The sequence below is a fragment of the Trachypithecus francoisi genome, unplaced genomic scaffold (genome assembly GCF_009764315.1).
Source record: "Trachypithecus francoisi isolate TF-2019V2 unplaced genomic scaffold, Tfra_2.0 Lachesis_group19, whole genome shotgun sequence".
In the NCBI taxonomy this organism is placed as follows: Eukaryota; Metazoa; Chordata; class Mammalia; order Primates; family Cercopithecidae; genus Trachypithecus; species Trachypithecus francoisi.
In genome coordinates, this window is record NW_022681464.1 from 9746731 (window position 1) to 9773434 (window position 26704).

At 41.3% G+C, this 26704-nt stretch overlaps 1 protein-coding gene across 3 annotated transcripts in view; it reads left to right on the forward strand.

Moving 5' to 3' along the window:
* EPG5 (ectopic P-granules autophagy protein 5 homolog) overlaps positions 1-26704 on the forward strand; it is a 142129-nt gene that overhangs the window by 45948 nt on the left and 69477 nt on the right. For all 3 annotated transcript variants that reach the window (XM_033177856.1, XM_033177855.1, XM_033177854.1), the window contains exons 14-24: positions 5251-5415; positions 7774-7893; positions 8560-8819; positions 13057-13197; positions 14298-14442; positions 14650-14847; positions 15426-15536; positions 17204-17326; positions 18566-18732; positions 20294-20515; positions 23274-23397. In XM_033177856.1, the coding sequence (XP_033033747.1) occupies positions 5251-5415; positions 7774-7893; positions 8560-8819; positions 13057-13197; positions 14298-14442; positions 14650-14847; positions 15426-15536; positions 17204-17326; positions 18566-18732; positions 20294-20515; positions 23274-23397 (1776 nt within the window). The remainder of the gene's footprint in view (positions 1-5250; positions 5416-7773; positions 7894-8559; positions 8820-13056; positions 13198-14297; positions 14443-14649; positions 14848-15425; positions 15537-17203; positions 17327-18565; positions 18733-20293; positions 20516-23273; positions 23398-26704) is intronic.

Here is a 26704-nt window from a genome sequence, read left to right on the forward strand (position 1 = left end):
TCAGTCTCCCAAAGTGCTGGGATTACAGGCATGAGCCACTGTGCCTGGCCCAACTATTACTCTTACTCTTCTATCTCCTTCAGCTCTAAGCAACTTTCTTAGGTTGGGGTCCTAAGCAACTTTCATAGAGTAGGGCCCTAAGCCCTAATCTAATGTCTGTCTCTAGATTTTTTCCTATTTCAGACATTTCATATTAATGGAACTATGTAATGTGTGGTCTTTGTGACTGGTTTATTTCACCTAGCATGATATCCTCAAGGTTCATCCATGTTGTAGTATGTGTCAGCATTTACTTCATTTTTAAGCCTGTATAATAATTCCTTGGTGCGTGTGTGTGTCTGTGTGTGTGTGTAACTTTTTGTTTATCCATTCATTCGTTGATAGGGACTTGGGTTGCTTCTGCCTTTTGACTATTGTGAATAATGTTTCTATGAATGTGGATATAAAAACATCTCTTTCAGGCCTTGCTTTCGGTTCTTTCGGGCATATTCTCAGAAGTAGAATTGCTGGATCATGTCATAATTTTATTTTTAATCTTTTGAGGAGCCATCATACTGTTTTCCATAATGGCAGTACATGGTGCATTTTCCTTTTAAGAAAAACGTTGTATACTACTGCAAGATGATTATATTGAGATGAAAAGCTTTTCATATACAGTTCAATACAGTAGGAAGTTTTCTGTTGCTTCTTCTTGAGTGATTAGTGGATGAATTCTGGAGAAATGTACAGTGGATCATATGATTCTTTCCGTTGGAGCTCATGACATTTTTCTCAAGTGTTTTTCTTGTTTTTAGCTCCTTTTTTTTTTCTCCCGAGACAGTCTTGCTCTATCTCCAGGCTGGAGTGCAGTGGTGCAATCTTGGCTCACTGCAACCCCTGCCTCTTGGGTTCAAGCGATTATCCTGCCTCCCGAGTAGCTGGGATTACAGGCGCGCACCACCACGCCTGGCTGATTTATAGTAGAGACGGGGTTTCACCATGTTGGCCAGGCTGGTCTCAAACTCCTGACCTTGTGATCCACCTACCTTGGCCTCCCAAAGTGCTGGGATTACAGGTGTGAGCCACCACGCCCGGCCTACATTTATTTTTTAAATTTGGCCATAATACTTCTAGTAGTAAATTTGCCCACAAATTTGCTTAACTTTAAGTGTGAAAATTGAAACCACAATGTTTCAGTGTAAGTTGCGTACACTGCTGGTTTATACATGTGGTTCCATTGTGCTCTATGAACTTGTGAGGTTTTTGGAGGAAGTTGTTTAAGCCCCCATGCTTTCAGATGGATATGATGGCCTTGAATATTTTCACAGTGACCTTGGGCTAATCTGGAATCAGACCCTAGCTCCAGAATCTGAGAATGAGCTGTGGCTGGGGGCTCTGGACTTTCAGTGACACACTTGGAGTATGTCTGAGGATAACTTTCTGTTCTAGAGGCCTAGCATGAGGCACATCCTGTGTAGAGATTGCTGTGGGTTAGGATAAGTGTTGATAAGGACAAAACCTTTTGGGAGATCTCAGAGTATAAAACTCAGAGATTTATTTGGTGACAACCTGCAAATTGATGTTTTATTTTTCTTTTGGCCTACTGTATAATTTCAAAAATTGGCCCACTTCAGAGGACACATTCTATTTTTGATAGTGAAATCCATGCATCTTTCCTTTAACCTCTTCAAGTAAAGTTAGTGATACTTTTACTTTTGGTGAAAGCATAAATATATTTTAAAACATATTGTGTAAATCCTATTTTATTGAGAACTCTCACTGAAATTCTTAATTGGATTCTTCTTTCTAATTGTTATGCCTTTATTATTTTTTTTCTTGCCTTAGTGCATTGACTCTAGGCCCTTTATTACAGTGTTGAATAGAATTAGTGAGAATGGACATTCTTGCCTGATTTCCTATCAAAAGTGCATTATAATAGGCTGAGGAAGTATCTTTCTATTTCCAGTTTGCTGAGTTTTCTTCATGAATGAGTATTCAAGTGGTTTTTCCACATTCATATGAGATAATCGTGTGATTTTTTTCCTTCATTCTCTTAAGTTGATGAGTTACACTGACCGGTTTTCTAATGTTAAACTGCCATTGTGTGTTTCTGGAATAAAAAACACTTGATCATCATCAAGTATTATTCTTTTGAGGTATTGGTAGATTCAATTTGACAATATTTTGTTGACAGTTTTTACATATGTTCATGAGGGATGTTGCTCTGTCATTTCATTTCTTGTTATGTCTTTACTAGGTTTGGTTTTAGCTATGTTAGCTTCATAACATGAGTTGGAAAGCATTTGCTCCTCCTCTGTTTTCTGAAAGAGTTTTTGCATAATTACTATTAATTCCTCTTTGACTTTTTGATGGAATTTACCAGTGAAATCATCTGGGTGTGGAGTTTTCTTTGTGGGAAGTCTTTTGATCATACATTGGATCTTTTCTTTTTTCTTTTCTTTTCTTTTCTTTTTCTTTTTTTTTTGACAGACGCTCACTCTGTCGTCCAGGCTGCAGTGCAGTGGCACAATCTTGGCTCACTGCAACCTCTGCCTCCCAGGTTCAAGCAATTCTCCTGCATCAACCTCCTGAGTAGCTGGGATTACAGGCACATGCCACCATGCCCAGCTAATTATTGTATTTTTAATAGAGACAGGGTTTCACCATGTCGACTAGGCTTGTCTTGAACTCCTGATCTCAGGTGATCCACCTGCCTCAGCCTCCCAAAGTGCTGGGATTACAGGCGTGAGCCACCGTGCCTGGCCAACACAGTGGATTTCTTTTTTTTTTTTTAGACAGAGTCTTGCTCAGTCACCCAGGCTGGAGTGTGGTGGCAATCTTGGCTCACTGCAACTTCTGCCTCCTGCATTCAAGTGATTCTCCTGCCTCAGCCTCCCCAGTAGCTGGGATTACAGGCACACACCACCATTCCCAGCTGATTTTGTATTTTTTGTAGAGATGGAGTTTTACCATGTTGGCCAGACTGGTCTCAAACTCCGACCTCAAGTGATCTGCCTGCCTCGGCTTCCCAAAGTGCTGGGATTACAGGCATGAGCCACTGTGCCTGTCAACAATTGGATTTCTTTAACAGATAAGGGACTATTCAAGTTTTTATTTTTTCCTGAGTCAGTTTTGGTAAGATATGTTTTTAAAGGGATTTTTCCCATTTCATCTGACTTGTTGTATGTATTGGCATAGAGTTGTTTATAGTAGTCTCTTGTTATTCTTTTAATGTCTCTTGTGGTCTTTTCTGATAGCTTCACTTTCATTCTTGATGGACAGATATGCCATACCATTATTTTACATAGCTGGGCTAGATGCTTTTCTGGACAGATCTCACTGCTATACTGATTGTTCTAGCATTATGATGAACAGATATGTGCCAAGCCATTATTTTATATAGCTGGGCTAGATGCTTTTCTGGACAGATCTCATTGCTATACTGATTGTTCTACCACTATGATGTACAGATATATGCCATGCCATTATTTTACATAACTAGGCTAGATGCTTTTCTGGACAGATCTCATTGCTGTACTTGATTGTTCTAGCACTACTGTTTTGCTCTTTCTGTCAGATACTTGCAGCGTACAGTAGGGCTTTTCTGTTTTTGAAATTTTCATTTTACCATTTTATTTGAAAGATCCAAGACCTATATTAATGAATCCTCATGAAAATGTAATTAAGTAAACACACATGGAAGAATTTAAAAAGGAAAGGAGTGGTTTCTTTAAAATTCACTCTTTCTACTATTTTTTTTTTAATTTTGTTTTGGGTAATGGGATCATTTTTACCTCAGACCTCAGCATCACACAGTATACTCATGTAACACCTGCACATGTACCTTATGAATATAAAAGTTGAAATTCTATTTAAAAATTTTGTTTTGGCTTCAGTTTGGAACAGTGCAGGAACCTGATAAATGCCAGTATCTAGACCTGGGTTGTTTGATATGGTGCTGCTAGACACATGTGGCTGTAGATGGAGCCCTTGAAAAGTGGCTAGTCCAAGTTGAAATGTGCTCTAACTGTAAAATATTCACTGAGGTTTGAAGACTTTGTATTAACAAAAGAATATAACACATCTCAATTCTATCTAATAGTTACAGGTTGAAATGATAATATTTTGGACAGCAGATTAAATAAAATACATTATTAAAATTAATTTTACTTGTTTCTTTTGGCTTTTAAAAATGTGGCTCTTAGAAAAATTAAAATTGCACATATGACTTGCATTGTTTTTCCATTGTACAGCACTATTCTAGACATTGTAAAATGAATTGTTCTTCTGATCAGTCTCCCTTAAAGCAAACTTTATTAACTGAACTCAGATTTATCTTTTTTTTTTGAGATGGAATCTCACTCTGTCGCCCAGGCTGGAGTGCAGTGGCACAATCTCAGCTCACTGTAACCTCCACCTCCTGGGCTCAAGTGATTCTCCTGCCTCAGCCTCCTGAGTAGCTGGGGCTACAGGCACATGCCATCACACCTGGCTAATTTTTGTATTTTTAGTAGAGATGGGGTTTCACTACGTTGGCCAGGCTGGTCTCGAACTCCTGACCTCAGGTGATCTGTCCGCCTGGGCCTCCCAAAGTGCTGGGATTACAGGCATGAACCATCATGCCTGGCCCAGATTTATCTTAATTTGCATACTCGGATGTGTTGTTTTAAAAGTAGTGCTGTAGACTTTCTGTAAATAGGATTTAAAAACTTTGTATTGTGAATTATTTCAAATACATATAAAAGTAATGAGAATAGTATGGTATAATGACCTATCATCAAGTTCTAACAGTAACTATCAACTCTTGGTCTCTTGGTTGATCTTGTTTCATCTTACCACCCTCCCACTCACCCCACCCCTGGCCTAGATGGCTTGGAAGCCAATAGAGTATCTTTTTAATTGCCATAGAATGAATAATTACTTAAAGTGCTAAATTCTTTTGCAGAGTGAATAACTGTCCCCTGATTTATCACGATTTTAAAAATGTGCATTAGCATGGTGGTTTACCTAAACTGAAGCATACTGATTTGAATATTTAAAAAAGATTGATGTTTACAAAGGATTACAAAATGTGCTTTTGATGTGTCATCAATTTTAATACCCACTTGATTTGGTTGTCCGTGAATTCCATTTCATTTGTCTAAAAATTAAACAAAACCCCAGTTCCTTTTGGAAAAAATTTTTTATAAGCAGTTTAATCATATAATACTGTAGTAATATAGTATTGTTCTAAGTCTTTATTTTAATGATTATTATTTTCTTTTTAATAAGGTTTCTCTATACTTGTTTAAAGAATTGCCTTTGTATCTTTGGCAACCTTCTGCATCTGAGATAGCGGTGATTCGGGATTGGTTACTGAATTACAACCTGACAGTGGTGAAGAATAAACTGGCCTGTGTTATTCTTGAAGGACTGAATTGGGGATTTGCTAAACAGGTATGTGTTCAAACCATTCCGTGGAGACTGGAGGTTGTACATGCATCCGTTTCAAAGAAGGATTTTCTCAAGACACTAACATTTTTGAGTACCATTTGCAAGGTCTACAAATTCTTTTAGCTATGTCAGAGTTTAGGATTTTCTCTTTAATTCTCTTTTGCAGAATGAGCAACTATTAAATGAAGATAAATTGTTCCACATTGAAAATTCTTCCCTTTTTCCTTATTCACATGTATGTGTTTTTATTTTTTATTTTTATTTTTTTGAGACAGAGTCTTGCCCTGTCACCCAGGCTGGAGTGCAGTGTCATGATCTTGGTTCACTGCAACCTCCGCCTCCCAGGTTCAAGCGATTCACCTACATCAGGCTTCCAAGTAACTGGGATTACAGGTGCATGCCACCACGCCTGACTAATTTTTGTATTTTTTAGTAGAGACAGGGTTTCGCCATGTTGGCCAGGCTGGTCTCGAACTCCTGACCCCAAGTGATCTGCCTTGCCTTGGCTTCCCAAAGTGCTGGGATTACAGGCATGATCCACCGTGCCCGGCTGTATCTGTTGTTTTGTCTCTGGCTACTTTAGTTTCTCCTAATTGCCTCTTCTGCCTCTGGTTCCTTTTTCTCCTGTAATTTGTCTTGCATGTCATTGTCAGAGTTGTTTTCTGAAACATTGTGTGTTGGTTAATAGTCTGAGCTCTAAGCCAGCCTGCTTGGGTTCTGATCCCAGCTCTGCCACCTTCTGGCTGTGTGACTCTGAGCAAGTTTCCTAAACTCTTTGGGCCTTGGTTGCTTATTTGTAAACATTCATGTTAATGAGTATACCTCAGTATCTCACAGGGTTGTTTTTTGTTTTGTTTTGAGATGGAGTCTCACTATGCCGCCCAGGCTGGCCTCGAACTCCTGGGCTTAAGAGAGCCTTCTGCTGAGTACCTGGGATTACAAGTGCTTGCCAGTGCGCACAGAGTTGTTGTAAGGATTAAACAAACGGGGAAACGCAAGATGTTTAGGATGATTCTTGCCACACATTAAGTACTCAGTAGTGTGGTTATTATTAAGGGTTTGCTCTGTAGCATGTATCTTCAGAGATCCATTTCAAGTGGTATTCACTGTTACAAAACCTTCCCTGCCTCTTTACCTTGGACCTTATTTGTTAGCTCCTCCATCAAAAGATTAACATTTAAAAGGGAAAGTGGCGGAAAACTCAGCCCTTTACACCTGTCTGACAGGTTTTGTACTGAGCAAGTCATTTAGTCCTGGAAGCCATCTTGCATCTGGACAGCATGATACCTCTTGTGCAGATGAGGAAACTGAAGCCCGGGAGCTTTTCTGCTGAGGTGTCCTTGACCACCTGGGACGGCCCATAGATTCATCTGGGCCCTCTCTCATTGACATGCTTGTAGGCAAGAGCTGCAGGGAGCTGTTTTCCACCTTCACATTCTCTGGCTTGTGAACAGAATCACCCAGGCTCTCCTCTCGAAGAGTTGCATGAGAGTCTTCTCATGCCTTTGTTAGAGTTAGGAAAGTCATCTTTCTGAAAGGTTTAAAGAATGTATTTTTTCAGGTTGCAAAGGAAGATAGAGTAAGAAATTTGATAGGCAACTTCAGGCACCAGAAGGAATATTTTACCTGTGTTGCCGAGTGTCTTATTTAACTAATGATAGAACAGGAAAAGGGAATGTAGACATAATTTATTAAATATCTTTCTTTTTGTTTTTTTTTTTTTTGAGTCAGAATCTTACTCTGTAACCCAGTGGCACGATCTTGGCTCACTGCAACCGCTGCCTCCTGGGTTCAATCAATTTTGCTGCTTCAGGCTCCCAAGTAGCTGGAACTACAGGCATGCACCACCACACTTGGCTAATTTTTATATTTTTAGTAGAGACAAGGTTTCACCATGTTGGCCAGGCTGGTCTTGAACTCCTGACCTCAAGTTATCTGTCTGTCTTGGCTTCCCAAAGTGCTAGGATTACAGGCAGGAGCCATCATGCCCAGACAGTTTATTAAATATTTTTCTGTTTAATTAACTAAGCATCTTCCTGGTTTGTGGCATTGCCCTTGACCTGAAGTGTTTGTAGAGATTCTTGGGTGGAATGGGGTATGACATTCAAAGATAACCTTTTTGGCTGGAGTAGAGGTTAAGTCAGGTTCAAACCTATCTAGGTGCAGTGTTATGGCCCTTGACAGTTTTTTGCCTGTTCTCATTTTGTAGCTTCATTGTGTGGGATGTGATTTTTGGAACATTTAGCTTCTGCATCGAAGATCCTTTTTTACTATTCTGTATAGTGTTTTGATTCAAAGTTACAAAAACAAAACAAAACAAAACCAAGGTTGTATGTTTGTGACTGTTTTTGTCTTTAAAAGGGTACCCTTCATCTGGATCAAGCAGTCCATTCTGAAGTGGCTTTAATGGTTCTTGAAGCTTACCAGAAGTACCTTGCACAGAAGCCATATGCTGGGATTCTTTCTGAAAGTATGAAGCAGGTATTTCTTTCTCTTCTGTGTTGGAAACATGAATCTTTATCTTCCCAAGACATTTAGAAATAAAGATGATAAACTTATACTATTGACCGTTAGGTATCCTAAGAACATTTCTGGCAATTTAAGATGCTATAATTGACTTCTATGGTTTGATAAAGATTCTTCTTTAAAAAATAGCCTTTATATAACTATTCTAATATTACAGGATTTGAGTTGAACTACAGTGGTGTGTTAGAGCTTGGTTGTACTGGCTCTGGAAAACTGACTTAAATTTTTAGGAACTTTGCAAGCCAGGTTATTAAACTATTGGTAGCTTAAAATTGACCATGGTGGGAATTTTTACACCACCAAAACTGGCAAGTGCTGTAAATGAGACCTCCATCTGATGGTTAAACTTATTTATCAGCACACTATTCATTGAGTATCAACTTTTGTGCCACTTTTCTTTTACATGAGCTAAGATCAGGTTCACAGAGTGACTAGTAAGTAAGCAGAAGTTGCGAGTGAGAAATTGCTTTGATAGAGTGCAATAAACGTTAATTGGAGACCAGCAAGTAGAATATTCCTCTCTTTTGAGGGCATTGTTGGTCACAAAAGGAGTTGAGTGTAGGAGCTTACTGATTTAATTTGTGTGTGACTAATGTGGCTTAAAATAAATAATTGTTTTAGGTTTCATATTTGGCCAGTATTGTTCGATATGGAGAGACGCCCGAGACCTCATTTAACCAATGGGCCTGGAATTTAATCTTGAGGCTAAAACTGCACAAAAACGATTATGGAATACAGCAGAATTGTCCAGCTGTTCCCTTCTCCATCACTGTGCCTGACATGACAGAGTCACCCACGTTTCATCCTCTCTTGAAGGCTGTGAAAGCGGGCATGCCCATTGGCTGTTATCTAGCCTTATCTATGACAGCTGTGGGCCACAGGTACAGTGTTGGGCTGAACCACTAGGGTTACTGAACCTTATAGATAGTTCTAGAATTTTATCTTTCATATCCCAAGTTCTGAGGCCTCTGTCAAACCTATTGAGGAGTAATTAGGGCCAAATAATAATCCTTGATTAACAGCTTATCAAGGGGAGATGCTGCCCAAATTCACATACTTGAGATTTGTACAAGCAAGTCACCTTGTTATGTTATGAAGAGAGTTCTGCTTGTCTCCTGGAGTGCAATGTTCATGTCAGCAGTAGATTCATACTCTGTTCCTCAGAATTGTGATCAAATAAAAATAATTGATCACCTGTAGAAAAATTTTTGAAAAATTGATGGCAGCCCAACTCAGGCTTCTTTTTTTTTTTTTTTTTAATTTTACTTTAAGTTCTAGGGTACATGTGCACAACATGCAGGTTTGTTACATAGGTATACATGTGCCATGTTGGTTTGCTGCACCTATTAACTCGTCGTTTACATTAGGTATTTCTCCTAATGCTATCCCTCCTCCCTCCCCCCACCCCACGACAGGCCCCAGTGTGTGACGTTCCGCATCCTGTGTCCAAGTGTTCTCACTGTTCAATTCCCACCTATGAGTGAGAACATGCGGTGTTTGGTTTTCTTAACTAGAGGTCCCCTTAACTGTCTAGAAGAATGAAATGCCTGAGCAGGTCATATGCCTCTCTGATATGAGCCCATAGCTGTCTGTATGTCTTCCACTGGAGCATTTATCACACTATATCATAGTTAATCTGTTTAATTTTCTCAGAGATTCAGTTATATATAACTTCTAGGAGAGAAGTGCCCAGGAACGGCATTTGTCTTGTGTTGCCATTTTATCCCTAGTGATGAAGACTATATCTGCTGCAGTAAATAACTGAATGCATGAATGACTTCTCAGTTGGTTAAACATCCTTTCCTTTAAAGATTCTTTTCTTATACATTAATCTTTTTCTAGTCTATTCATTTGTCTTCAGACTCTTTGACCTCTGCTTTTTGATTCTTGTGTTTTAGACTCACCGTAACTCTTTTTAGCATCCTCATTTCAACATCTTGTTCCACATTAAGTGTAATTTCAGTGGGATACCAGTTGCAATCAGCTGTAGTCTTCAGCCTTGTTCTGTGAAGTAGGAGAGATACAGAATTGTTTGATAGCTTCCCTCGGGTTGCTGACAGTTTAGTTGAGATGATAGACGTAAATCAATCAGCAGTACTGTAGAATATAATTGCAGGCTGGATGGTATGTGGAGAACAGTGGTTCTCAACTTCTGCTGTTCTTTAGATTTACTTTTGGAGCCCTTTAAAAATCCCAGTGCAGGGAAAAGGGTGAGAATCCTGGCCTAAATGGGCTGGGGGCCAGTTCTCTAGGTATCTCTAATGTATACCCTGGATTGAGAACTACTTAGAAGCTGAGCAGAAAGAATGTAAAGGAAGGAGAGATCAGTAGAGTCGATACCTAAGTGGAAGAGCTGAGTTTTGGAAAGGAGTCTTAAATTAGACAAGACGTCTGTCATAGTTTGGATGTTTGTCCCCCTAAACCTCATGTTGACATTTGATCCCCATTGTTGGAGATGGGACCTAATGGGAGGTGTTTGGGTCTTGCGGGCTGATCCCTCATGAATGTCTTGGTGCCATCCTCTCAGTAATGAGTTCTTGACTTAGTTCCCATGAGAACTGGTTGTTAAAAAGAGCCTGGCACCCCGCCTCCTCCTCACTTCCTGTCTCACCATGTGATCTCTGAACCTGCCAGCTCCTGTTGGCCTTCTGCCATGTGTGGAAGCAGCCTGAGGCTCTCACCAGATGCCCAGTCTTCCAGCCAGCAGAATTATGACTCAAATAAACCTTTTTTTCTTTATTAACTGCCCAGTCTCTCGTATTCCTTTATAGCAGTGCAACATGGACTAAGACAACATCCTAGGCTAATGAGCAGAGTGATGTTGTGTTCCTCTTACAGTTACTTAGTGCCCACAGTTTGTTGAAGATGCAGCTCAAGGGGCATTTCCTGCCACGTGCAGCTCCTGTACATTCTGAACAGTACACTCACTGTGTTTTATTGTCATTGTATTCTCCCCCGCTCCTCATGGACTGTTTGCTCTATGAAGGTAGGGACATTGTCTTGTTCAATTGTGTATCTCCAGATCTTATACTTAGTAGGTATTCAACAAATGCTGGTGGGTTGAATGAATGTGGAAAGGAGAGTCAGGTGTCTGAGTGGGTAAGGGGAGAGGTGGGGAAATGATGAGGAAACACTTCTCAGTGATCCCTGTGATCCATGTTGGAGAATGGAGGTGATCAGGTGTTTGGGCCAAATTATGGAGATATTTGAAAGCCAAGTAAAAGAAGGTAGAATTGATTTGGAAAAGAGGAGACCTGATAAGAGTCCTTAGGAAGACACTCTTTATATTGTTTCCAGTAGCTCTAGTGTTATTAACAGCTTCCTGTACTTTGGGTTTCCCATCTCTAAAATGGGAGTAATAATAACATCACACTTACTTTATGAGGCTTAAGTGAGTCAGAACACATGTAGCATGTCTAGAGCAGTGTCTAACGTGATTCTCTTGAGTGCAGTTATCTGAATTTAAGTGTTTTATGATTTCTCGAATTTCTTGTATCCATTCTGGGATTATAGCTCTTTATTTACTGATACTGCTGTGGACTGTCTCTAAAGATAATTTTTGATTTGTGCTGATTACAGAATCTTGAATGGGAGTGAGAATGAGAATGAGCATTTCCTCTCGGGGCTGATCTCTAGTGTAAAACTCCATGGTGGGCATTTGGGATTAGGTGTACTAGAATACAGAAGTAACTTAAAACAATCTTAGGTATGGGCGGAGTAGGCAGGGACGTAAGTTATGTGTGAATATAATATTACGGACATTGTAGAGAAGAGTAGTCAGAAATTCACCCAGAATATTTCCCATCATAAAATCATTGATTTTTTTCTGTTTATTTTCATCCATCATTTTTCCTTTGATCTTTTAAAAAAGTATGTATAATTTTATATCCTTAGTTTTTCACTTTAATATTGTAAGTAGTTTCCTTGTGGCATAACCTTTGCACAATTACTTTATTTTTTGAAATGATTTTTCCCCCCAGAATTAAAGTGGTTATAACCAAACTGCAGAAGTAGGAAAGTGGAGAAAAAGCCACTCGCTTCTGCCACTGTTGTACAATGACTATTTTGTTGTGACATTGTCCCTGTATTCCCCTCCACAAATAACTTCTTTACTGGTAGTTATGATCACGAGTATAAAATTTTATGTTTTATTCCCCAGTATCTTTATAGCAGAAGTGTTTTTCCACATTGCCTTTGGTCATCATGTGTATTATTTTAAAATGATGCAATAGTATTTCCAATTGAAAGGATTTTTCTAAAATTTCCTTAAGTTATTTTCTACCTCTGAGTTTTAGAGTTAAAAATAAACCTGAAAAGCACATCTGTACATGGATCATATTTTATATTTTTTTCCATATTTGAGATTATTTTTTAAAGATAGATTCTTTGAAGTAAGGCAGAGAATAATAAACATTTTATGCCAAATTGGTTTCAGCAGAATTTTGTAGTTTATGCAGGTTGAGTATCCCTAATCTGAAAACCTAAACTTTGAAATGCTCCAAAATCTGAAACTTTAAATTCTGACATTCCACTCAAAGAAAACGTTCATTGGAGCATTTTGGATTTTGGACTTTTGGATTAGGGATGCTCAGCTTATAAGTATGATTTGAGTGTTCCAAAATCTAAGAAAGCACTTTTGGTCTCAAGCATTTCAGATAAGGGATAGTCAACCTGTACTGACAGATTGAGCTCACTTTTGAGTCTCCTCTTTGCTGTGACACCTTGCGGGAATATCCAGACAAGGAGAGCCCCTGTGGTTCTCTTAGGAGAAGCTCTGTTTGAGAAACAAAATATGGTAGTGGAGAGTGCTTTGGATTAGAAATGTGCAAACTGAGTTCTCATTTTGACCTTACCCTAGGAAATTATGTGAATTTGGGCATGATACTTCACCTTCCTCATCCATAAAATGAAAATACAGATTAACTTTTAAGTTCCTTTGCAATTCTAGAATTTCTGTGTGAAGATTGGGGTCTAGTATTTCTGTGTGAAGACTGGGTATAAAACATGTGCTGGAGACCTGAGATAACCCAAGGTATTGAAGGCTCATAACTCATTGGAAGAACAGAATTTTATGAACCAGCTACCTTGTATATTCATTGCCTTTCTCTTTTTCCGTAGCATTGAGAAGTTCTGTGCAGAAGGCATCCCACTGTTGGGAGTTCTGGTCCAGTCAAGACATTTGAGAACAGTGGTCCATGTCCTGGATAAGATTCTACCTTTATTTTACCCTTGCCAGTATTACCTTCTGAAGAATGAGCAGTAAGTGTGTTCCATTTGTGGCAGGAGACACTCTTAAACAGTCCAGCAAGTACAATTGACTGTGTCTTCTGATTTCTTAAGTAAAATAAAGGGAATGCTATTTCAACAGTGTATTATGGGGCAAAAATATTCTGCACCCCAGTTTAGAATGCAGGTTGATGAACAGTGATTCTAATGATTACTTCAGTTTTATTACCATGAAAGATATTTTTCCTTTTCATTTATTATAACTTTGAATTGCTTATTAAAGCTTATAAAGTATATGAAGCAGCAGGTTTTTCCCTGAGATTCTGGGAATCGTGCTTCTGATATTGAGCAGCAAATGGCTTTGCCATTGTAACAATAGAAAAGATTGTTTTTAATTGTTTACGGTGCATATAGTGCAGTGTTGCCAACAGATAAGATGCATAGGAAGGCGGGAAGAGAACAACCTGTCTAGGGAGTAGAGAGTAAAACATCTGGCTGGGGCCTCATGAAGAGTGATGAAAGGGGAGGTGAGGCCTCACCCCATGTGGAGGAGCCCTGTTCTGTGGGGACATGAAGTACATCCAAAGGCACAAGGGGAGCATTACAGTTACCCTGTTGTGTGTCTTTTCAAGCAGTATGTCTCCAACTTGCCCAAAGGAGCTTATTAAATATGGATTCCCAGGTTTCTCCCCTGGGGACTTTACTTTGGTAGGAATGGGTTAGGTTCAGGGAACTACTCACCCAACCCCTCAACCCCTTTTTAAGAATCGGCACCCTGGGCATGAGGCAAGTTTGGAAACTGAATGGTTTGGAAACATCTCTGCCTTTATTCGTGGAGGTGGGGAGTGAGGAGGGGAGAGTGGTGCCTTTGGGTCTTTCTCCTAATGCTGTTTAACTTGCATGTGTTTGTGTGTCATGGATCTGTTCTTATACCTCTGTGGGTAGATAGAATTCTTTTTAACTCATGTTAAATGTGAAAACTTTATTCTTCTAGAGTCCCTTCTTAAATAGTGGTTTGGTCAAAAAATGGGACCAATTTAGGAATTTTTTGTTTCCTCGTAAGTAATTAGCTGGGGAAAATTCTGTTGACTCCTGATTGGAAGGTAAAGTGCATCCTCCTGTGTGCTTGGCAGGTTTTTGTCGCACCTCCTCTTGTTCCTACACTTGGACAGCGGTGTCCCTCAGGGTGTCACACAACAGGTCACCCACAAGGTGGCACAGCACTTGACAGGAGCCAGCCATGGGGACAATGTGAAACTTCTCAACAGCATGATCCAGGTGAGGGCCCTTGCAAGCCCCTAAACACACCTCTAGTGTTAGCACGCTTATGTTTTCGTCATTTCAGATCACTTGGCTCAGTGTGCTTTTGGCCAAGAAAGGCAGTAGATTTGGGCTTTGTAGTGGAGGTAGATATTATTTTATTGCTATTTAAAAAATGAGAGGCTGGTTGTTATCTTTCCCATCACATGAGCCTTTTCTCCACAGGCACACATATCTGTAAGCACTCAGCCCAATGAAGTGGGCCCTGTTGCTGTGTTGGAGTTCTGGGTTCAGGCTCTCATAAGCCAGCATCTCTGGTACCGAGAACAACCTATCCTCTTCCTCATGGACCACTTGTGTAAAGCAGCTTTTCAGCTGATGCAGGAAGACTGCATACAGAAATTACTCTACCAGCAACATAAGGTAAAAAACCTGTTAGAAAATTTATCTTTCAGTGATTGGCTAGATATAGTAGTTTGTTTGTTTTTTTTTTGAGACAGAGTTTCGCTCTTGTTGCCCAGGCTGGAGTGCAATGGCATGATCACAGCTCACTGCAACCTCCACCTCCTGGGTTCAAGCGATTCTCCTGCCTCAGCCTCCTGAGTAGCTGGGATTACAGGTGTGAGCCACCACGCCCAGCTCATTTTTGTATTTTTAGTAGAGACTGGGTTTCACCATGTTGGCCAGGCTAGTCTTGAACTCCTGACCTCAGGTGACCTGCCCACCTCGGCCTCCCAAGGTGCTGGGATTACAGGTGTGAGCCACCGCGGCCGGCCTAAGTATAGTAGCTTTCTAAAAAGATTCCCCCCAATACAGTTTTTAGATTTGGCTCTGGACTATTGATTCTGCCTTGGACTATTGCTGCTGGTGGACACATCCTTGAAATCTCTGTCTTATCAGAATCTTGTATTGTAGTAAGACAGTTGCTGATACTCTTGTAAAGGTCATTGATAAGATTTTTCTTAAAGCCTCCTCTCTGTGCTCCACATCTCCCGGTGTAGAATGCCTTGGGTTACCATTGTGACCGGAGTCTGCTCTCATCTTTGGTGAACTGGATTGTGGCAGGCAACATCACTCCTTCCTTTGTGGAGGGCTTGGCTACACCTACTCAGGTAGGAAACTGACTGAGAGGACCCTTTGTTATCTTTGTGAACTTTAATCTCATGATCATCCTTGCAAAGAAATTATTAATAGTCTAAACTAACTTGTATTTGGCCCTTATTCTAGCGTAGGTATACTTTTTCATTTAATCTTTGTAGTAGCCCTTTGCTGAGGCTGTGCTGTTGCCATTCCTGTTTTACAGAGGAGTTAACTGAGTGTTTTTTTTTTTTTTTTGAGATGGAGTTTCGTTCTTGTTGCCCAGGCTGGAGTGCAGTGGCGTGATCTTGGCTCACTGCAACTTCTGCCTCCTGGGTTCAAGCTATTCTCCTGCCTTAGCCTCCCAAGTAGCTGGGATTACAGGCATGCGCCACCATGCCCAGCGCATTGTATTTTTAGTAGTCGGAGTTTCTCCATGTTGATCAGGCTGGTCTCAAACTCCTGACCTCAGGTGATCTGCCCATCTTGGCCTCCCAAAGTGCTGGGATTACAGATGTGAGTCACTGCGTGCAGCCTGAGGTTCTTTTTTTTTTTTTTTTAATTAAAAAACGTTTTTGGAGACCGGGCCTTACTTTGTTGCACAGGCTAGTCTCAATCTCCTGTTGTTAAGTCATTCTCCTGCTCCCAGCCTCCCTAGTATTTGGGGACTACAGGCACACTAGTGTGCCTAGCTATAACTGAGGTTCATGGAATTAAGGGTTATCTCAGGAATACATGGCTCTTAATCAGACTGTAGCTAGCTGACTGCAGAAACTGCCCAGCAGCACTGCAGAGAGCTTTAGAGTAGGCGCTGGAGCCAGACAGCCTGGGCTTCAGTCTGGGTTCTGCTGTTTGTTAGTTCTGTGCCTTGGGCAGCTTGCCTACCTCTCTGTCCTCAGTCTTCTCAGTTGTCAAATGGGAATAATGATGGCACCTGTGTGTAAAGCATTTAGAACAGTGCTTAGCTCGTAGCCAGTGCTTACTGAGTGTTAGCCATTATTATTGTCATCAGCAGCAGCAGCATTATTTTTATCATTACCACCTCTTACACTTTCTATATAAAATTATGTCTGTTTCATCACTTAAATCAGTAGTAACATTCTTCAACCTGTTATTCGTCTTACTTTTTGTTCTTCTTCCCACCTCTCATGGATTGAGCTGGAACAAACTCCTTGCTGTTAGCTAGACACATCCCTGGCTTTTCCTCTTTTTGTCTCTGCCTAGCGGATTCTCTTACCAGCATGCCTTTCCCTCTGACCTCTACATAGAACCTTCTCTGAGGTAGCACTTCACCTTGACTCCGTCCTTGCCACTGCTCAACTTCACATTTTGGTTACTTACATATTAGTCTTGTCTACTCCAATAGATGGAAAACTTCTTAAAGACAGAGCCCCTGTCTGGTCCTCTTTCCTGTCTCTCTTGCACACAGATCTTGCCCAGTAAATATGGAGTGAATGAACATCTTCTTGTACTAAAGTAGCCTTTCTAAAGGAACGTAACATTTTCCAATGATCTATTTTATTTAAATTTATATCTGTGACAAGAATATGGGTGGGTATAAAAATGTGTTAATTTTAGAAACTGCAAATATTTGCTGATTGAGATTGAGATAGGAAGAGAGTATAAATGTGGAATATCAGGATGTATTTTGTCAGTGGGGCAAGCTCCTCCTTCCCCTCCCCTTTATCTGGTGTCATTGTAGGTCTGGTTTGCCTGGACAGTGCTCAACGTGGAATCCATCTTTGAGGAGGACTCCCAGCTCCGGAGAGTTATTGAAGGGGAATTGGTGATAAACTCTGCTTTCACCCCTGACCAAGCTCTGAAGGTACAAATAGCAGTTCTGCATTTGAGTGGTAGAAGGTGGCTTACACTTTTGCTGATGGATTCACCCGTAGCTTTTGGGCTTTTGTGTCTTCTTTTGTTGTGAATGTTTGGAAAGCTCAACAACCAAACCAGTACTCAAAACTGTGTAATTGAAGAGTACTTGCTTCTCAAGTTTCATTTAACAAGAGTCTCAACCTAATATTTGAAGGCTGGATCATTGCACATGTGACAGGGGTTGCCATTGGCTCCCACATACATCAGAATTCCCTAGAGAGCTTGTTAAAAAGCAGATTCCTAGACCTCACCTTCTGAGATTTGGAGTCTCTGAGTCTGGAGTGGGACCAGGAGTTTATTTTTTAAAACTCCCAGCTGATTCTTAGGCTTACTAATGTGTGGGAAAGACTGGAATAAGGCTTTAAAGAACCTTCTATTTTAGTATAGATTTTACTTTTGGGTTTCAGAGCCTGTTAAAGAATTTGCTTTTGGGTTTCAGAGCCTGTCAGAGAATTTAGCATTCTCGAATGTCCTTTTGAAATCTGAATTTTCAAAAGATTGTTAAAGTTTGACGGTCACATAGTCACATCTACTTTTTTTTTTTTTTTGGAGACAGAGTCTTCCCATGTTGCCCAGGCTGGAATGTTGCAATGGCACAATCTCAGCTCACTGCAACCTCCGCCTCCCAGGCTCAAGCAATTCTTATGCCTCAGCCTCAGCCTCCTGAGTAGCTGGGATGACAGGAGTGCACCACCACACCCAGCTAATTTTTCTATTTTTGGTAGAGACAGGGTTTTGCCATGTTGGCCAGGCTGGTCTTGAACTCCTGACCTGAAGTGATCCACCCGCCTTGGCCTCCCAAAGTGCTGGGATTACAGGTGTGAACCACTGCCCCCAGCTTTACTTTTGGTTTTCATTTCATTCTGTTCCCTTGCACTATAACGTTGTATTTGCCAAGGAATTTCAGAAATGAAAATGAGTTAGACTAGATGACTCTTAAGACCCATACCCATTCTGGGGTCTGTGAAGTGTTTTGACAGAGAAAAAGCTGCCCTACATGTCTTGCTAACAAGGAGGTTAAAATGTTAACTAGTGGATTGGAGAGGTGAGTTTTATATGATTTTTAAAAATATATTATTGAATTGAAAACAGAATGTTTGGTGTTTCATTTGGATCACTTAGAAAAAGTTAACCATATGCATTTATGTTCATTTTGTGGTTACTCAGAGCCCTTCCTTTTTTGTAGAAAGCCCAGACCCAGCTGAAGCTCCCCATCGTGCCATCCCTCCAGAGGTTGCTGATTTATCGCTGGGCCCACCAGGCTCTGGTCACGCCTTCTGATCACCCTCTCCTGCCACTCATTTGGCAGAAGTTCTTCCTTCTGTATCTTCACCGCCCAGGACCACAGTATGGGTATGGTGCCCAGTCTTGTAGGTTTCTGTGAGTCCATTTCTGCCTTTGCACTGCTCTCTTTCTATGTGTTGTTAGACTGTGGAGTGTGAATTGGAATCATTCTTTGCTGATCTCTGGTGAGGACTCTTTGTCTCTCTCTATGTTTGACATTTATTAGACTGGATCTTTTTTGAGTTGGTGGTGTCTTGTGGCAGCTTCTCTTTACCATCTTCCATGACCAGTGTAGTGAAGACAACACCCTGGGATTGGGCAAGGTTTCACACGGAACTTCTGGAGATGCAAAGGGACAACAGCTGTCTCAAACTGAGGCTGCCTGTGTGACCGTCATGGGGCTTGTGGGAGGGGACCTGTGATGAGTGGTGCAGGTGTGAACAAAGGCCAGTCTGTGTCTATCACCTATGGGTTGTACTTGGGAATATTCAGCATTTTCATGGGATTCATATGAAGATACTCCACCCAGCCAGAGCCATCCACTATTACCAACCATTGCTCTCTAGCTCCTGCCTCAATTCCTCATTCCCCAACTCACTCATTTGAAATATATAGATATTGACTGGGCATGGTGGCTCAAGCCTATAATTCCAGCAGTTTGGGAGACCAAGGTGGGAGGATCACTTGAGGTCGGGAGTTAAAGACAAGCCTGGTCAACATGGTGAAACTCCATCTCTACTAAAAATAGAAAAATTGGGCTGGGCGCGGTGGCTCAAGCCTGTAATCCCAGCACTTTGGGAGGCCGAGATGGGCGGATCACGAGGTCAGGAGATCGAGACCATCCTGGCTAACACGGTGAAACCCCGTCTCCACTAAAAAATGCAAAAAAACTAGCCAGGCGAGGTGGCGGGCACCTGTAGTCCCAGCTACTCGGGAGGCTGAGGCAGGAGAATGGCGTAAACCCGGGAGGCAGAGCTTGCAGTGAGCCGAGATCTGGCCACTGCACTCCAGCCTGGGCGACAGAGCGAGACTCCGTCTCAAAAAAAAAAAAAAAAAGAAAAATTAGCCCAGCGCAGTGGCACGTGCCTGTAATCCCAGCTACTTGGGAGGCTGAGGCAGGAGAGTCATTTGAACCCAGGAGATAGAGGTTGCAGTGCACTGAGATTTTGCCACCGCACTCCAGCCTGGGTGACAGAGCGAGACTGTCTCAAAAAAAAAAAGTATCTATCTATATATATGTGTGTGTGTGTGTGTGTGTGTGTGTGTGTGTGTAAATAGATAGATAGATAGATAGATACAAAGTTAGATAGATTCTTAGTCACTTCTATTTTTGTTTTTGCCAGATTGCAAGTTCTTCAGGAATAGAGAACATCTTTATCTATGCTGTACCTCTAAGTAGCGATGATGTCTTAAATTTGTGTAGCATTTCACGCTTTTTAAAACTACTTTCATATACACCATCTTGTTGGACCATCAAAATAATCTTTGAGGTAGAAATAATAGGTATTAATTTAATGGTGTATATCCACAATCACAGTAAATTGCCTTGCTAATTGACTGCTATTTTATGCCATACAGAAAGTACATCTTGTGTTGAAAGTTTATAGATCTGTGCTTGCGTTTTTTTAAGGTTACCCATAGATGGTTGTATTGGAAGAAGGTTTTTTCAAAGTCCTGCTCATATCAGTTTGTTGAAAGAAATGAAGAGACGTTTGACCGAGGTGGCTGACTTCCACCATGCTGCAAGCAAGGCCCTCCGTGTTCCAGCAGAGGGCAGTGAAGGGCTGCCAGAGAGCCAGTCTGGCACCCCTGGTTACCTGACTTCACCAGAACTGCACAAGGAGCTGGTGAGGTGAGTATGGTTATTTAGCCTCTTACATTGTTGTCTGCAGCACAGGTACTATGCTGGAGCAGTTAACTGTGTTACAAACTGCTGGATGTTATTCTCTTAACATGGTTAGATTGAGTATGGAAGGTGGCTTTGATACAGATTTGCATCTTGAAATGTTTCTCTTTTATATTCCTCAAGAGAACTGAATCAACAGTTTGGATGTACTTGTGTCGAGTGCCTGTAGTCTGAGTGATAAATCCTCTTCTACTTCTTTGTGTAAAAATAGAAATAAACCAAATTTTATCATAGCGAAATAAACAGTGATTCAAGCCTTCTAGACAGCCTAGAACACAGGCAACATAGTGAGACCGTATCTCTACAAAAAAAAAAAAAAAAAAAAAATTAGCCAAGCCTGGTAGCATGCACCTGTGGTCCCAGCTACTTGGGAGGCTGAGATGGGAGGATCCCTTAAGCCCAGAAGGTCGAGGCTGCAATGAACCATAATCATGCCACTGCACTCCAGCCTGGGCAACAGAGTGAGACTCCGTTTCAAAAAAACCTTGCTAGAATACTTCTTTTTCTAAGAAAGAATGTCTCACTATGTTGCCCAGGCCGGAGTGCAGTGGCTCTTCATAGGCACGATCATAGTGAGACGATCATAGTGCACCTCAGCCCCAAACTCCTGGGCCCAAGTGATCCTCCTGAGCAGTTGAGACTGCAGGTGTGTGCCACCACACATAGCCTAGAATAGCTCTTCAAAAGAAACAAATGACTGAGGCAGGGCTCTTTAAGTTGGTTCATCCTCCACCGGATTCAGGAATCCACCTAGGATGAGGGGTCTAGTAATCTCCCAAAAATATGTGCCCTATAAAATCAGGGTACAGGCCGGGCGCGGTGGCTCAAGCCTGTAATCCCAGCACTTTGGGAGGCCGAGACGGGCGGATCACAAGGTCAGGAGATCGAGACCATCCTGGCGAACACGGTGAAACCCCGTTTCTACTAAAAAAATACAAAAAAACTAGCCGGGCGAGGTGGCGGGCGCCTGTAGTCCCAGCCACTCGGGAGGCTGAGGCAGGAGAATGGCGTAAACCCAGGAGGCGGAGCTTGCAGTGAGCTGAGATCCGGCCACTGCACTCCAGCCTGGGCGACAGAGCGAGACTCCGTCTCAAAAAAAAAAAAAAAAAAATCAGGGTACAATATTTGTTTCCTGTAAAAGGTTAAGAACTCTGAAGGTAGGTTTGGATTCCTTTTACACTATTCCTTCATCTTTCATTTATAAGTTTGATATAAACCAAATACTAGTCTTACAAATAAGACTTAATAAAAATGGCTCTTAAGAATTAATCCTGAATACCCAATAGCTCGATGAGGCCCCCATTTCAACTAGCACTGAGGCCTCAGGTTTACTTGCCCTCAACCTTTTAGGGCTCTCTGTCAGCCTCCAGAATGATTTCTCCCCTTATGTTGCTTGTTGAAGGAGAACTTCTTTTTAACCAGCCTTAAGCAGTGGAAGGCTTTCTCTGTGAACATTTTAGATAAGCCAAGAAAGTCTTTGATATTCCCTTCTGCCTCTGTTATGTTCCCCTTCCTGGTATGTGTTCATAAAGTGGCCATCTATTTCACTGAGTCAGAAACTGGAGGAGAGAACTACCTAGCAACCTCTTCTCTGTAAGAACCCCAAAGCCCTGTCCTTGTCTCTGTTCCTGGACTGGCTATTGCAGAGGTAAAGGAGGTAATTTTCCACTTTATTGAGTAAAGTCAGGCCAGGCCACCTCCCAGTCCCCCACCCAGTAATTTGTGTGTTTGCCGACTATTTTTCTAGTACTGCTGGTAAAAACAAATCAAAATAAAAATGAAGGAAGTATCATATTTTTAAAAAGGTTTTTACTGGAAAATTGGAACTTTTTTTTTTGAGGCAGGGTCTTGCTCTGTCACCCAGGCTGAAGTGCAGTGGCACAATCTCGGCTCACTGCAACCTCTGCCTCCCAGATTCAAGTGATTCTCCTGCCTCAGCCTCCTGAGTAGCTGGGATTATAGGTGTGCACCACCACGTCTGGCTCATTTTTGTATTTTTAGTAGAGACGAGAATCTCACCGTGTTGGTCAGGCTTATCTCGAACTCCTGACCTCGTGATCTGCTCGCCTCAGCCTTCAAAAGTACTGGAATTACAGGCATGAGCCACTGTGCCCAGCCAGAACTTTTATTTTTTTAAGTCTGATTTTATTTTATTCCATCTTGATGAGAGGGGCATACACACATGCTATGATATTTATTTGTGATTATTTGAGGTGGGAGATGGTTCTTGAGCCTAAAGCTGGAAAATTCCTACAATGCATAAGTTTAAAATAGCTCTTAATATTTTCTCTGAAAATGTTTTTATTTGAATGTTATTTTTGCTTTTCCAAGCAAAAATAACTGACTGAATTGCTCAGGAAAGAAAAGCTCCAAATTCAGATCCCAGGTCTGTGGTAAAAATCACCTTTTCCAGTTATTTTTTTCTGTGTACTGTATTTAAATCTACTTTAAAGAATGGTTGTCAGAGCCCCTTCCTCATACCTTTTGTTTTAACAATTATCGCATCATATTTGAATGATCTGTGACATGCCTCCCCTGCTGAACCAGGAGTTCCCTGGGAGCCGTGGTGGTTGTTGGCCACATTTTCTGTATTATGGGCTTTCTTTACTCTTACATAGGGTTGCTGGTGTTCCTAGAGATGTAAGAAACTTCATTTGCATGCTCATCTTTTAATGTTTCATATAATTATGTTTTTATCTTTTAGGCTCTTCAATGTATATATATTATGGCTAGAAGATGAGAATTTTCAAAAAGGAGATACCTATATCCCTTCTCTACCAAAGCATTATGATATTCACAGGCTAGCAAAAGTGATGCAGAATCAGCAGGTGAAACTATAGCACTCTCTTTTAGCGTATCCGAATGTAATTTGAACGGGTCGTATTCATAATAATAAAACAATTTATTGATAAGAAAATGGATAGTCACTCAGATGGTCATTGTTTCTATGAGTTTTGTCAGTATCTAAGTGATTATATGGAGGGAATACTCCCTTTTGAATCTGCAGCCTCACCGTGCCTTCTACTTGAAGCCTCGAAGCTTGTTCTAGGGCTTTTTACAACTTCATAAACATAACCTTCCTCTGACTGTGTATTTTTTAAAATTGGAAGTTGTTAGCAGCTAAACACCTTTAAGCAATTATCTCTACTCCCATTCTTACATGCAGTGTAAAAATTTGTAAGAATTTGTAAGGATCCATATGTGATGTAGGAGGTTAGTTAAATGGAGGCGATCAGGAGCTCACCTTTGTTTGGCTTTGGAGGTGCTTACTTGTCATTGTCACAGTTCTGGTTGCTCTTCTGGAACCACTTGATTTCAGTCTTCGTATGTCCTAAGCTGTTCTCTCCCAGGCACTCAAAGATGTCTGTAACCCTTTTTCAGGCCAAAACTTGTAATCTCAGTTTTCTCTAAGCTTCTCTAGCCTTCTTGGGGACAGGGAAAAAGGGTTGGGGAAGACAATTCTCTTCTGTTCTAGTTCTTTTTTTTCTAGGGTTGCAGTCTTTTGAGCATTGACCCTAGCACCAGGATGGGATTTAGGAACCTCTTAAGAGTTGAAACACTTTCATTTGGATCCTTAAACCCTCCTACTTTCATATCATGTGTATATTTTATCTCCAGTAGGTGTCTTTTTCTTGTTTTTTTGTTTTTTTTTTTTTTGAGAGCGGAGTCTCGCTGTGTCGCCCAGGCTGGAGTGCAGTGGCGCGATCTCGGCTCACTGCAAGCTCCGCCTCCCGGGTTCCCGCCAATCTCCCGCCTCAGCCTCCGAGCAGCTGGGACTACAGGCGCCCGCCACCGCGCCCGGCTAGTTTTTTGTATTTTTAGTAGAGATGGGGTTTAACCGTGTTAGCCAGGAGGGTCTCGATCTCCTGACCTCGTGATCCACCCGCCTCGGCCTCCCAAAGTGCTGGGATTACAGGCTTGAGCCACCGCGCCCGGCCTTTTTCTTGTTTTTTTTCCTTCATTTCTTGCCTTCTTTCTTCTTGCTTTCCTTTTCTTCTGTATTTATTGAGTGTCTTCTAAGTGCCAGGTACCAAAGATACAAAAAGAAATCTGATACATTCCCTGCCTCCAAAGAGCTTATTGGCAAACAGGAGACTAAACAAACAGTTATTACATTTTGTGATCAAGATTATGGGCCAGGTACGTGGCTTACATCTGTAATCCCAACACTTTGGGAGGCCGAGGTGGGAGGATCACCTGAGATCAGGAGTTCAAGGCCAGCCTGGCCAACGTGGCAAGACCCCGTCTGTACTAAAAAATACAAAAAATTAGCTGGGCATGGTAGTGGGCACCTGTAATCCCATCAGCTCAGGAGACTGAGGCAGGATAATTGCTTGAACCTGGGAGGTAGAGGTTGCAGTGAGCTGAGATCACGCCACTGCACTCCAGTCTGGGCAACAGAGAGAGATGTCGTCTTAAAAAAAAAAAAAATTAGGAGAGTGGAATGTACATGGTACTATGGGAACATAGAGGAATAGCCCCTCATTTGGATTGGGCCTGGAGTGGTGACCTTTGAGCTGAGCCCTGAAGGACAAATGGGAGTTGGGCAGATGGAAAGGAAAGGCATGGTGTTAGGGAGTGGCAGAGAGGATGTTAACGGGCAGAAAGACCAGTGTGTGCAGAGACATAGCAGGTGAGAGAGAGTAGGACATAGCAGGTGAGAGAGAGTAGGGCATGTTCAGAAAGGTGCAGGGTAGGGCAAAGCACCTGAGGCGGGGCAGATGAAACCAGAGAGGTGAGTAGGAGTGAAATCCCTAAGGACCATGTATACTTTTCGAAAGAATTTGGCTTGTATTTTGAAGTCTTTGTTTGGAAAGCTATTGAAATAGCAGCAGTTAGTAACAAATGGATGAATTAAAAATATATCGAGGAAGAATCAGATACCCAAAGACTTCCAAATTTCTAACGTTGGCCCCCAGAGATAAACCCTGGAAGAGCGGGTACCTGAGGGGCTTCAACGAGAGCTCTCTATCAAGGAGTTGGTCAGAAGGGGAGATACAGATCTAGAATTCAGGAATGAGGCAAAGTTGGATATGTGGATTTAGTGGTAAGAGAATACGTAGATTAAGAAGAGGACTGAAGATGGAACCCTGAGAAATAACAGCATTTAAGGCACAGAGAAGTAAGACTGAGAATATAGAGCCAGAGAAACAAGAAAAATACACATGAGACCATGGTGTCCTGACATCCTTTGAGTGCAATTCCATCCTCATCTTTTTATACTTGACATCCCTCATCCATGTCCAAAGCTTTGTACATGGTAGGTACTTGGTCAGTGTTTTTAAAAATTAGCCATTGCTTTCTTGGTTTTCTGAGATTTATCCTGGTTCCTCAGCATCAACAGAACTAATTGATTTCTTTCTCCCTCTTTTTCTTTTTAATTCAGCCTTTGCTTGGTGCTTGATGTATAATTTCTTGATCCATAATTCAAGCTCAGGGTTGTTTTGTATTTTTATGGTTTCTAAGACATCTCTGTTTACCTATCGTTAATTCCTAGTATTTGCTCTGATCATTAGCCTGTTAACAGTTACTTAGCATAGAGGCAGAGAAAGTGACAGAGTGGCCCTATTTAAAGGAGCGTGTATACAATAGGAGGATCTGACCCAGCACATTGAACAGTCAGCTGCATGTGGAACTCAGGATTGTGATTGGGATTACATTGGAGCTCCTCCTCTGAGTCTGGAATGCCTTGTGCTGTGGGGTTGGTTTGGAAATAATGATTTGGGACTTCACAGCAGTGTGCTTATTGAGAAGCCAGGGACATTTTTTGGTTTAGAGGGATCCTTGGGCCTTTAGAACACTTAAAATCAAAACAAAAATCATGGTCCACAAACCCATAGTCCCTATTTGCTCACTTGCTGTTACTATTTGAATGAAGTTCATTGATAATTTGACTTTTTGTTGTTGTTAAAGGCAGTCCCCCATTCTAATGCGTAGTGATCACTAAAGTGAAACATACATAATTCGAAATAGGTAAGACAGCCCACGGGAGTGTAGGGGGAGGATACTAGAGCTGCTATATTTATTGTTTTCTCATTTTATTTGTTTACTTATGTGACACCTGTTATTATGAAAAAATTCCATCATATAGAAAAATAGGGAGACCAGTATAATGGGCATGCCCTTCTTCCCCTC